Consider the following 13273-nt stretch of genomic DNA (forward strand, 5'->3'; position numbering starts at 1 on the left):
CCGTCTTGTTGCAGCTTACGCTGTATCCTTCCTTTCTTGGATCCTAGATGACCTTCAGTATATTTTACAAATTTTTTTTGGTAGCTATCTTTTCTCCATCTACACCAGATGGAGAAAGGAACTGCGCGAGTTAAGAACCATCCAAGAAAAAATACAATCTGGGAAGGGCCTCAAATCAAGAGGCACCACTGGGGTTCAGCCCTTCCTGATACGGAAGATCTCAACGGCTATTCGTTTTACTGCTGTAGTTCCCTCTAGAAAAGTTTTTTTTTTAGTAATTCAGTCATCACTAATCTGAGGGTGTCAATGAGGTGATGGCTCTTACGGCTAACGGCAGGAGCCCACTGCTTTACTTGCTCCTGCTAACGGTTAAAATTCTGGGCATTTCATGGCTAACGGTTAATTTCTTTCCAATACCCTGAAAAATAAGTTGAATTCTTTTTCGAGCCAAGGATTAAAATTTGTCAATTTTACGCTAACGGCTGATTTAATTTTGCAGTCTTACGGCTAACGGTTAACACCATTCAGCGCCTTTGTTCTGCTCGGTGGTGCATTAATATTATAAGGAGAATTTACCCCCTGGTCACTGGAGCTAAGTATGTTCAAGGCCCCTTGACAGTGGGCCTCGAGCCCTTTAAACAGGGGTGAAACCGATTCTGAAGAGAAAGAAAAAAATGTAGAGGAAAGGGATAATTTCTGGGTCATTCTTTGCGCAGTTTGCATTTAAGGCTCAGTTACCTTCAAACTAACTGAAAAGTATTGAAAGACTGATTCCTCAAAAACGTCGACCGACCTACGCGCGAGAAGACGGTGAAGCTACATAAAGTGGTGTCATCGAAAGGAGCGGAACATTCATGTCAATTTACTGGAAAGTGGAATAATACCTAAAAAAGAGCCACACTATGTTGCGTTATCAGCTGCTGATCGAGATAAGAGCTCTGTTGCCCTTTGGAAGAGAGGATCCAGGGCTGGACTCGAGAACACGAACTTGGAGTTGTTCGTTTATTTCCGCCGTTATCTCGGATGCAGCTCTGGGAAGGGGCACTGGCTTATCTTACGAATTGCGGCTGGTAATCGAACCTTATAATTGAAACACCGTCGTCTGATCTTTCATTTGTGGACTCTGGGCAATAATTTTAATTAAATGCATTAATTAGCGTTCTTTACATATTTAGTAAATTACACCGGAACTAAGCATTTAATCAAAACCAAAACCATCTCATCCATGATCCATGCGAGTCTACCGTCTCTCTTACATCTTAGCGACCGGCCATTGTTTTTAGTCTAGGGGAGGGGGGTTGGAGGATTTTGCTGTGTCGAAATAAAATTTACCTAATTCCCCTAATTCCCCTCTCCCCCCCCCTCCCCGCTCAGGCTCTTCTGATCCCGACCCCTCACTGGTAGTTAGTTGGTAGTTGGCAATCAATTATCACCTCTATGGTCCCCCTTTATACTCTGTTGGCGACGACTAGTCTCCTTCCGCTCTCCCTGAAAACCACGTGATCCCCCCACTCCTTCCCCCCGGATAAAAGATGACTGGTTCCTTCGCAACGAGATCTTTAAATGGCGTGACCAGCCTTGTGTAGGTGTTGAGTTACACAAGTTGACTGGCACGCGAATTGATCGTGACAAGATTTTTATTCATGAATAGTTCAGACTTTCCTAAGTAAAGTGCTTAATATAAGGAATACCAGACACTTGAATCAAGTCACGTGAATCGCTGCTAATTAACGTAAGCTTCAAACGGCATTCTTAACTCCGATCGTCACTAAAGGAGCGTCAGAGTTTTTCGGGCGGTGTCAAAATGAGCAAAAAACCAGTGTTGAGGGACGAAGGAATGCTTAAAGATATCTTCCAACTGTATGACACTACAGGAGGGGACAAAATTGACGTGAATCAACTCGGTCAGGTTTTGCGAGCGACAGGGTTGAATCCCACACAGAGCGAAGTCCAGAAAGTGGAAAGAGATGTTGGCAAGTCGACGGTTTCTTTCGAAGAATTCTTGCCGATTTACAACTCCGTTGCGCAGCACATGACAAGTGTATCAAGTGTGAGTCCTGAACAAGTTGTGGATTGTTTCAAACACTTCGATCGGGAGGGAAGCGGTAGTATTTCGTCCAGTATGCTACGTCATGTTCTGACTTCGTTGGGCGAGAAACTCACAGATGAAGAATTCGATGCTTTGTCGTCAGGCCATGTCAGCTCAAAAGGAGAAATTAGCTACGAGGTCTTCATACCTGCCATCATGGCAAACGCTGAATGATAAAATGGGGAATTTGTTTTATTAAGATGATTCGACTTGCGAGCGAAATGGAGTGATTGTCAACTGAGAAACAATATCACCTAGCAATACTTGAGAGCTTTTATGTGACATGCCATGTTGACCCTTTGAAACGCGTTGAATTCTATCGCCTTTAAGTCCGCCTAATTGACCATCAAACTTGTAATCGTTAGTAATTTAGCGCCATAAATAACAAACTCCCTGGAGAGCAAGCTACCAGGCTTTCTGTTAATTCTGTTCTTTACTATCGTAACCAGAGGAAACGAAGTTAAAGTCGAAATTGAGTTGTCAACACTATGAAAATATTTAGTCTTATAGACGCCTCGATATGTAAACAAATGATGTTATATGATGGTCTGATAACACAGAGATATGGGAATTAGGAGACTTGTGAAATTCATTCACTTTTACGGTCTTTCATATGCAAAGGGTGATAACTTATTATCTTGTTTCCGAACACGATTGGACGAGTTATGTTCCGTCAGACACTTCAGAAAACGCTCTCGGTCGAATTGAATACTATGCAAATTATGTAAACACTCAATAATGAGCAATAAATCTATATGTTGACTTTGATACGGAGCCTATTGTCAATAGATCGCAGCTTGAATTCTTCACTACCCAGACTGTTTTAGTTCTAATGATATCGCACCTTTCCTTGAGATTTCGTATGATACGCAAATGGCACTCTTAGACAATCGACAAATTTTTGTTAGGTTGAACGGGTTTGACGTCAATAGCGGTGAATGCTACACCCGTCGGAAAATTACGGCTTCAGTCACTAATCTTTCAACTCCTGGAAAGGACTGGTAACTAATCAGAAAAGTCCAAGCCGATCGACATCCTCATTCTTTTGGATCATGTTAGTATCTTAGCAACTACACACCTACCCCTCCCCTAACCAACATTAACTTTAGCATTGACAACATTAATTTGTTATCCATTTTTTGGGTTAGGGGAGGGGAGGGGAGGGGACGCAGTTGCTTAGATACTGACCCATCAGTCCTTCCAAATTATCTTCATAAACAGCACTGCGCTGATAACACTTCGCACATTCTTTGATATACTTAGAGCACTTTCTTGGGCATCTTGAACCTTTTTTATTCAATTTAACTGATAACACCTGGTTTCAAACGACCTTTTATTTCCAATGCTGTCACCAATCTGTATCATTTTATAAATTGAGGCACGTCAAGAGTTTCGTGCACTTTTTCTAAAAATTTGATTTTCTGGACCTTTGTGTTGCAGTGGTCCTTGACGGCATCGCAAACGTCTAAATATGATAGAAATAAACAAAGTGGCTACAGGACGCAAGGCTTTAGCGTGCTCTATTTTGACGATGATCGAGGCGCGCGTAATAACAAAACAAAGTAAATATAACGGATGGCAGTTCATCGGTTCGTCAATTTCAATGATGTTCATTCGGCTCTGCTAGCGTGAATGCATTTCTGTTCGTAAGGTGCCAATCCTTTAGCAATAATAACCCAAAAGTCTAGCTTTTTCAGTTCAGGATTTTTTTTTCCTCATTTTTTGCGCCCAAAACCGACCTCGCTCGAAGACTTTTTTTCAGTCCTTTCAGGCTTGCATGACATCGGGACACGTGGTTGCGTCTTGAAGCTAAGACAGCCTATAAATCACGTGGCAGAATGGAACTTCAGAGTGTTAGAAAATTAAATTTCGCTTCCAAAGTTTGTATCCCACTAAGTGACACCCTTAAATTTCAACGGGAATGACTTCCCAAAGACTTCAGCTAATAACAATATCTAACCAACGGAAGGAGCGCAAATTTACGCTATCAGGAGCCCGGGTTGGTACATTCCAAAGAAATATTGTGCCTACACCCAACTTTACACCCATTGATTAAAACTGGACAACCCGAGCTCAAGTATAACAGCATTTTTCCTTTACCCTATAAATCCAGTCAGTGCCGTTGAAAATGTTTCAAAGATTGCGTGACTCTTCTAATTTGACACCTGACGTCATCTCACATGACACGCGATCTACTAGCTAATATTACAAACTTTGAAAATGAAATTTTCTTTATAAAACTTTATTCGAGGTTTCTAACATAACCAGTTTATTTTAAGATCAATTTTCTTTCCTGTCAACCCGAGGGAAATTTGTATTGTAAACTAAGCCTGTGAGCTTAAACATTATATTCCGCAAGGCAGCGATCATTACTTTCGTGTCGCAAGACAATTGCCGTCCTTGCCTCTTCCCGTGGTTTCGAAAATTATCGAATGTTTTGTGCGAATTATCGAATGTTTTGTGAGAATTATCGGCTCCAGAGGGAAAAAGGGAACACTAAAGCAGATTGTGTGACAATATTTGGTTGTTAGCAATTGTTCTTGCCAAATATATTGGCAAGTACAGTATGCAAAACACGGCTGGCCCAGCCTTCTTTGTGGGTGTAACCGAGAATATCAAGTTTCTCTTTACATTCCACGCCTCGTCAGTTTCTCCTCTTGAGAATTTACCGACCGTCTGAGTCGAAGTACTTCATTTCTTGTTAGAAAATGGCTGCGAATTGCGGATGGCTTTGGTCTTTTGTGTGGCTAATCATTCTGCTTGTCCTCGCCTGGCCTCTAGGAATTCTGGCTGCGGTATTGTATGCGATATTTTCACCGTTCGCTGCTTGTTGTGCCCCGTGTACTGACTTTACAAACTTTCTTATGGAACACGGCGTTAAGTTGCCCTATACAGCCGCTAGTAACATGGTTCATGGACGAGCTGGTTGTTAAGTGCTGTTCTAGTGCGTGAAAATCGCCAAAACCGTGATTTATCTTACCAAGACGTATCGATGTTGTGTAGTTTGTTTGAACAGAATGCGAGAAGTGATGCACGAACAGAGCTAGAAGAAACACACCACTTTTATAGATATCTACTTTCCTTTGTTTCAAGATGATTACTGTACCCGAAAATCAAAATTTCCAAGACGGACCCTGCTCAAGCTGTAAAAAGGAAGACATCTTCTGTCGCTACGACCTTCGATCTGCAACAAGAGAGCTGACGAATCGACGCTTTTCCTGATTTCTCATGTTTTCATCGTAAAATTCAGTGTGAATGGCTTCTGATGTGGTTTAGATAACAGTTGAAACGAATGAATTTCAAATTTTCATAGAGAAATGATTGCTACTCGCGTTCAGGCAGTAGGTTTAAAGAACTAAGTTATACAAATTACGAAACAGTGAAATTCTTTTGTTTATTTTTGTATTGTATTCATAATCAAAGTTCAATTATAGAAAATTGCATTTTAGTTCTTCCATCTTCTGTTTGATTCGCGACTTCCGGCTTTACAATTAGCTTACTGTAAGCGGGAAAAGGAGTCGCCTTAACTTTTAGGGCAAGTTTGCAAAACCTGTTCATTGCATAGCTTTGTTTCTACGAATTGTTCAACATCAGCTTTGATGTATATAAAAAAAATAATAATGATGCATATAAAAACCAACCTTTCATCTAAAATTAAGTTTTAATCAAGTGTGGTTAAGAGTCTTCATTTTTAAGACAATCTTATCGTGTCATGGGCTATCCACAGAAAAATTTCCCCACCAATTGTTAGCCCGCATTGATATTCCCACACAGGCATAATGGACTCTGAGAAAAAGATGAAAGTCAATTGTGTAATCGTGCATTTTGGAAATGAGGTGATTTTTACATGACCAGCACATTCCCACACACCACAGCTTTGAAACCATCAGTAACTGAGACAGAATTTCTCCTCACATTGTCAAAACAATATCAAGCAGACAAATGTGGAGAACAAAGAAAAATAAGCAATTATTGAATGGGGTCGAGCTTGATATCATATGTATGAATTATCAATTCCAAGGTCTGAGTTGTTATAAAGCTGTAGGCTGAGGCAGATAACACAAACACAAGGTTTAATAATTTATGATATCATGCAAAAACTGAATTCAACAATTGTTTTATTATACATTTTTTAAACAGTCTGCAAAAGAAGATTCTTCTGTCTGAGTTTGCACAGTTTGAGAACACTACATGATCAAGGGCCTTGGACACCAGGCAGACTTTGAACCAATATTGGGTTACCATGTTGACTTCACATGTTATTGTAGGTTGACTGTTTGGTCTCAACCAATCAGAGTTTTCATAGTAAGGCTAATGTATTATAATACCAATTATGGGATTATTTTAGTTGATCCAATAGCATATTCTCCAAACTGACCTCATAAGAATTGTAAAAGGCAACCAGAAATATTGCTTTAAGGTTCATATTGGGTTACCCCTGGCATTTTTTCACTCCCCTGATGGTGCCTATTTTCTAAATACTGCTAAGCTGAAGAGAGTTTATCATTTAATTAGCTTTCTTATATTGCAAGTTATGTATTTGTCATTATTATTTCCCTATTTCCATCACTGGCAAACCTGAATTTCATTTATTTTAGACTAAAACACAACAAGGTGATATTTGAAACAGCCTAAATTGATACAAAGGTACTCACAACAAAATCAAAATTTGTAGAGTACATGTGTAAAGTAAGATAATTCTATATTTAGAAGCCTGTAGAAGGAAGGATTACATATTACTTTCTTCTCAAATTTAAACAGTGAAGCCTCAGCAACATAGCAATAAGTTATAACAATAGTTTATTATTATTATAGATACAAGTGGACAATATATTTTCAAGTTAATCCCAAGAGTCTACTAAATCTTTCAAATGACACCTTCCTGTATGCTTGGCATACAATTAACACTGTTTGCACATCTTACACATCTAAGTGAAGTCGAGTATACTCTTGTGTACACAAAGCACCTCTTAGGAGTTAGCAAGCAGGGCAAGCATAATACTGTTAGTTACTTTTATATTAATATCTTTAAATTCCTTAAGATTTTATCCTCTTTTTTCACCAATTTCACAAGCTTGCTAGCCATATTTTCCTCCAGGAAGGGTGGGGTGGGAGGAAGGGGAGGGGTACTTGAGTCAAATTTGCTTGGTATGTGCCTCTGGCCTCTCAGAACCCCTACCCTACTATAGTCAATTCTGTGGCCCATTATAGACCTTACTGTAGTCACTTTTTGGAAATTGCAATGTCTGCAATCCCAATCTGGTCACTTCCCGTTTATGCATAAACCATTTAAAGCATTTAAATCTAATAAATCCTAAAATAAATTGATGCATATGTTAAACTGGAAATAGAACACTAATTTCTTACCCCAAAAATTCCAAAAATATGCATCCCCAAGCTAGTAACTATTGAAAATGCAACCTCATTGTAGTTAATCTAGTCATGAAAAATGCGACCCTATCCAGCGGCACATCCCCCCTGATCTATTTTGTATCACTAGGAACTACCCCCCCCCCCCCGCCGTCCCACCGCGCTTGTTAGCTTTCTTCACCCTTTATCGTTTCGGTTGGTTCACCTTAAACATTTTCCCATGGCCAGGTATAACCCAGTCCGCCATCTCTAATACTTTAGCTCTGCTTTCTTTGTGTTTCTCCGGGCATTCGCTGTATTCTTCCCACACATTCTCGTCATCTTCATGTTCAAACAGATCTCCACAGACAATAACTGTTCCATAATCAGTGCTTCTTACCACAACACTTACATCTGAGAACGTGTGTCCTGGAGTAGAAATAACCTGGACAGTTTCACCATCAATGCAATACGGTGTTCCTTTGTCGAAATTTTCGGGAAGATCGGCGTAATAATCCTGCTCTTGCAATATATCATGAGACACCATTTGGACAGCGTTCGGAAACAGGTTCAAATTTCCAACGTGATCTATATGGCCGTGAGTGCAGACCACAAAGTTTACTTCTTCTGGTGCATGACCGAGGTGTTTCAGTTTATCAAGCAGACGTTGTTTATCCCTTGGGCTTCCCGTGTCCACGATTATTCTGTTATTAGGCCCAGTGATTAAAGTGCTTGTTCCATTAGCTCTATATCTGTTTTCCTCGTCTGTGTAACCATAACCGTCGAGCAAAATAGAGACTTTATACAATGCGCCTTCTTCCGCCATTTTAGAGGAAGTGAAAGGATAACGAATGGAAACAGACTGGTGACTAATGTTTTGAAAACCGCTTGTCAGTTGAGCTATGGGCGCAGATTGTCGTTTACCGTCGAAACGACGACGGTAATCTGTTTGCTGTATAGGAATTGCTGTTTTTCAGTGTGAAAATTTCATGAATCTTCACCACCATGTCAGGTAGTGAGCAAGAAGGTAAAGGGGAGGCCAAGATGGTTTCGATTCCCTTGTCATCCGATGATGAGACATCACTCGGTTAGTATCTCTACTTGAAAGAAGTTGAGATTTTTCAAGCTTCGTGTAAAACCTTTCATCCTTCTTTTTAGGTATTTTAAAGCAAAGTTCGCTTGCTTTACAAGTAATTAAATATTCGGGATGTTTACGGGTTTATCAAGGTCCGTACGTACTGATGCAGTGATTGAAAATGATCGCAATCTCGCAAGAAGCCTAATTAACGTGAATCTGTTCCCTTCACATATTAAGTGATTTGTCGTCCTCTGAATTTTTGTATTATTGTGTCGTTGTTATTCAGGGTAAGTCATTGATCAATTGATGAAAGGCAAAAAAGGGTGGAAAAAAGCTTGAACCAATCGCGCACAATAGTCATCACCTAAAGGATATTTGGATTCATCTATACAAAAAATATTTTAGATGTGGGTGCTCTTTTGTGTATGCTGTAGCATCAAGGTTATCTTAATTACAACTTGTAGTAGATGTTTTGGAGTTTCAAGGGCAGTTGAGTATGATTTACTTCTCTGAAAACTGGGTCAAGAGGACTGATTATGAGGCCGATTAAAGAGAATCATTGGATGGACTTCTCTTTGGCAAGATCTCATCTTGATTCTTTCAGTGTTATTTTTTTCTCTCAGTGGCATATAGAGGTTTAACCCAAGATCTATTTGTATATTCTCCTATCTAGCTGCCCCTCAGTTCCTAGTAAATTAGTTATGAGAGCTGGTTGTAACATATCAAGATAACAAACTCTACTTGATACAAGTTTGAGTATTCTCGTTAACTCTTTGCTGGATAATGTATGGATATTGTAGGGAGAAGTTACTTCTTAATCACTAATAGGAGTTAAGGTGTTATCAACAAACTAGAGCAGGGAAGACAGGGGAGGTGATATCCAATCAATTACAAGTGGAGGAGGATCTCTTATCCTTTTTCAGCAAAGCATGAGTGTGTTTTTTAATTTATTTACATATAATTGTTGTTTTTTTCTTTCTGTAAAGTGCATTTTAAAATTTGCCCATACTAACTATATGAGATTGTGATCACATTTATTTTGTAAGAATGTGACATAAGTTGCAGCATGTTTTCCTTGTATTTGGTAATTTTAATCATTATTGTGGAACTGATTTTTTTTTTTTTTTGTGGTTCATCTTTGACTAGGGACAAGCAGTCATTATCCAAATCAACCAAGCTACAATTCTAAGGAAGGAAGAGAAGGTGGTGCCTTACAAGGTAAAAGTCTACCTTGCAGGTTGAACACCTTTGAAAGTTCTAGCTTTGGAAATTGTGGGACTTAATGTCCTCAAACTGATACTGGTGTTGCCTTAAAGTTCTATCAGTATTTAAGCTTCCCACTGAAATTTGTTTGTCTATTCCAATCTTCAACCCTTTTCAGTTTAACCCTAATTACACCCTAACATCAGTATTCTATATTCTCTATTGTTATCTCATGATCTTAACAAACGATTCAGCAGTATTACTCTTAGGAGAAGTTAGATACTAGCCACTCTTAACCTTTTAACTCCCATGAGTGATCAAGAATAATTTCCCCTTACTTTCCACTGTACTATCAACCAGACAAGTGATGAGAAAAAGAAAAATATCAATTTGGCGATTACTAGTTGATCCAATACCAAATTCTCCAAATTAACATCACAAGAACTATAGGCAGACAGTAAAGAGAATTACTAAATTACCAAAGGGTTAAGAATTCAATCAGTAAATGTGACTTTGACAGACTTGTGTAGACATACCAGTGTTTAGTAATTTTTTTTCCCTTTTCTAAATTGTATGTAGTCATCTAGACAGCATTATTTCAATTCTCATTCTAGATGATGTAACAGAGGATGAAGAAAATGAAGCAGATGAGAAAAAGCGCCTTATTAGTCAAGTACTTGAGCTTCAAAACACTCTTGATGGTGAGTTTGAGTGCCATGCATACACAAAAAGTTTTTGTTGAGTCTTTCAAATGAGGGACATGCAAACTTCCACGAGGAGGAAAGATCAGTTGGTCCTGTTAAGAGCCTTACTGGGGTCCTTTATATCACTGTGGAAGAGGCATGGTCCCACATAAATCAAAGGTGTTTATTCAGCATTCAATTAAACTACTCTTTAATACAGATGAAGAAGAAGTAAATTCCTAAGGAGCAAAAGAAAAGGACTTTTACAAAACTATACTAACATATAATATAGGAAAAATAAATGCAAAGATGCCATGAGATGAAAAATTACCAAATGCTGAGGGAATATATTAGACATGAACCACTTATAGGAAAAAGTTTTACAAGGACACAAATTAAAGTAAATTAGTCATTTAAAGTGTGGAAATAATTACTTGGAAATGATACATGTAAAAACCAAAAGAATTAGTGTTCAGCAATATAAGACCTAACTGCGAGAAATTTTAAAAAAATTACACATTTGCCACAAATTTTGCCCAAATGCCCCTCTTCTTCCAGGAATATATTAAATAAATTTGTACTTACATGTTTGGAAGAACAGGGAACTTCTTTTAAGGTGATGGGGAATTATATTGGAAGTGGTCTTACTAACTATAGTACTCAAGAAATCCAAGGTTCTCCTCCAAAGAGGACTTTTTGTATTGTCATGGTTTTTTAATTATTGTTACCCATGACATCCTTTTATTTTTCTAATATTTTTTTTCTTTTTGTTTCTCTGTTTCAAAATATGTGTAGGCTTTCCATTCATGACAAAATAAATAGTAAGAATTGTTTGGGTTGACCGAAATTATGTATGATTTCTTGTGAAAAATATAAAGCACAAATACCCTGAAATATTATTTTGGCAATGGAGATTGAAGTTGGGTAAGGGCAATTGTCACTGCCGCAATAATCGCAGGCTAGAGGGGAAGATTCTGTTCTGTTCAGTTTCACAAGGTAGCTTTAGATTGAAGTGACACGATGCCTCTAGTTTTGGCTCGGTCAACAAGTTTTTTAATAATAAGTGATTTGACTCAAATAAACTTTAGAAGGTCAGTTCAAGAGAGAGTTTTGTCTAATGACTTGCTAGCCAAAGGTTTTTGTTATTATTTGAAAATGATATGGAATTTTTGCATTTCTATTGGAATTTTTTTCCAGATTTATCCCAGAGAGTAGATGCTGTAAAGGATGAAAACCTGAAGCTTAAATCAGAAAACCAGGTATGAGGCAAATTGATCTGTCAAATAACTAGAAAAGTATGATTCTGAATTTGTTTTGTTTTTATTGGACTTTTTAAAATCTTTTTGTTTGCTTCTCATCTCTATTGTTGTTTTTGAATCATAAGGCATTATTCATAAACTCTTGTAACTACTTTCAGAGTGACTGCCTATGCAGGTGCCATGATGATCTATTTAACAAAAGTCCTCTTTTCACCATACAAACGTGTGTGACGTCAAGAGAACTTCTTTGATTAATATATAATATGAATTATAATCTGAAGATTTGTGTTAAATCAAATTGTCACACATCATTTTTGTTTATCAAACAATTAAATGTGTTTTGATAGAGTTCTTGCAAGGTATACCTAAAATCCTTCTCTGTTTTTTTGTATTTTCAAGGCCTTTCAATCTACTGACACATGCAAGTCTGTAAAAATTTAGTTCTGATACATGTCACATTTCAACAATATTTAATAGGTACTTGGACAGTACATTGAAAATTTAATGTCAGCCTCAAGTGTTTTTCAGCCGGCTAACCCTGACAGCAAGAAAAGGTATTTTACAAGTGCATTTTGTGTTTATTCTATCAATAGAGAAGACCAGGAATATGATTTAGCAAATGAATTGATAGAAGAGACAGTTAAAGAGATTATTTTGATTTGGCACACACTTTTCTGGTGAAAGGTATTTAAAAAAATGAACTGATAAAAGCTACAGTGTTGAAGTGAGGACAATTTTGAACAGAAATCAGTTAAAAAATTGAGATAAGGTTTAGGTCTTAAACTGCAAGACCTGTTTCATTTTAGTCATAAATATGAAATTAAATGCAGAAAGAGAAATGGAATGCTGTCAATTTGATATTAGGTTAAATAAAAAACCTACGGGATTATGTACATGGAAAACAGTGATCACTTGGTACATTTATAACATATTAATAAGTATATTTCTATACCATTGTGAAGGCAAGTGTCTGTAAAAATTTTTTGAATTTATTAGCAAGAATTAACGAAACCCTTTCTCCTTAGGCCGAACCCTTCCAAACCAGGGGTGAAGAAAGGAGACAAGACAATATATTAATGTTAACATATAAAGGAAGAATTTCTTCATGTTTATCTGATATATCATTACCTAACTGCTATTTTGTGAGCATTTTTTTCCTTGCCATGGATCCAAGACTCTATGAGACTGAAGAAATGAGACTTAAGCATTTAACAGAGATAGTATTTATATATGTTATAGTAGTATAATTTGTCAACAATAATAATTTTTTTGTTGACTTATTTCACTTTTGTTTGAGGACAGGGAGTCATGGCAACATTAAAATGCAAAATCATTCCGTGAATGAAGCTATTTGGGCTACATTTTGTGTATTTAATACCTAAATACCAATTGTTATATTAGAAGGGATTGTTTCTTTTATTTGTTTCTTTAGACACTATTAGTGCATAACATTTGTTTCTTTTTGTTGCGGTGTTACGAACCCAGTGTGGTCTTACTGGATGTACTGACCGCAACAATCATGATTTTTCTTGAATTTCTGAGCTGAAAATCTGAGGTTAACATCTCACTCCAAAAATCTTGAGAGCCGTCAGCTCAGTGCTATTCGACTCAG

At 37.6% G+C, this 13273-nt stretch overlaps 3 protein-coding genes across 3 annotated transcripts; 2 read left to right on the plus strand and 1 right to left on the minus strand.

Moving 5' to 3' along the window:
- The first annotated feature begins 1585 nt into the window (after positions 1-1585).
- Positions 1586-2857, plus strand: LOC131768517 (myosin-2 essential light chain-like). The gene has a single exon (XM_059084241.2). It carries the CDS (start codon positions 1805-1807, stop codon positions 2261-2263), a length of 459 nt encoding a protein of 152 aa, XP_058940224.1. The 5' UTR covers positions 1586-1804; the 3' UTR covers positions 2264-2857.
- A 3333-nt stretch (positions 2858-6190) lies between these two features.
- LOC131768524 (metallo-beta-lactamase domain-containing protein 1-like) lies at positions 6191-8264 on the minus strand. Its single transcript, XM_059084249.2, has one exon. The coding sequence runs from the start codon at positions 8262-8264 to the stop codon at positions 7644-7646; it is 621 nt and encodes a 206-aa protein (XP_058940232.2). The 3' UTR covers positions 6191-7643.
- Positions 8265-8355: 91 nt separating this feature from the next.
- On the plus strand, positions 8356-13030 carry LOC131768523 (short coiled-coil protein A). The gene is made up of 6 exons (XM_059084248.2): positions 8356-8525; positions 9663-9734; positions 10334-10420; positions 11600-11661; positions 12139-12215; positions 12687-13030. Exons 1-6 carry the CDS (start codon positions 8444-8446, stop codon positions 12736-12738), a joined length of 432 nt encoding a protein of 143 aa, XP_058940231.1. The 5' UTR covers positions 8356-8443; the 3' UTR covers positions 12739-13030.
- The last annotated feature ends 243 nt before the right edge of the window (positions 13031-13273 follow it).

This window comes from Pocillopora verrucosa, chromosome 14 (genome assembly GCF_036669915.1).
Source record: "Pocillopora verrucosa isolate sample1 chromosome 14, ASM3666991v2, whole genome shotgun sequence".
Lineage (NCBI taxonomy): Eukaryota > Metazoa > Cnidaria > Anthozoa > Scleractinia > Pocilloporidae > Pocillopora > Pocillopora verrucosa.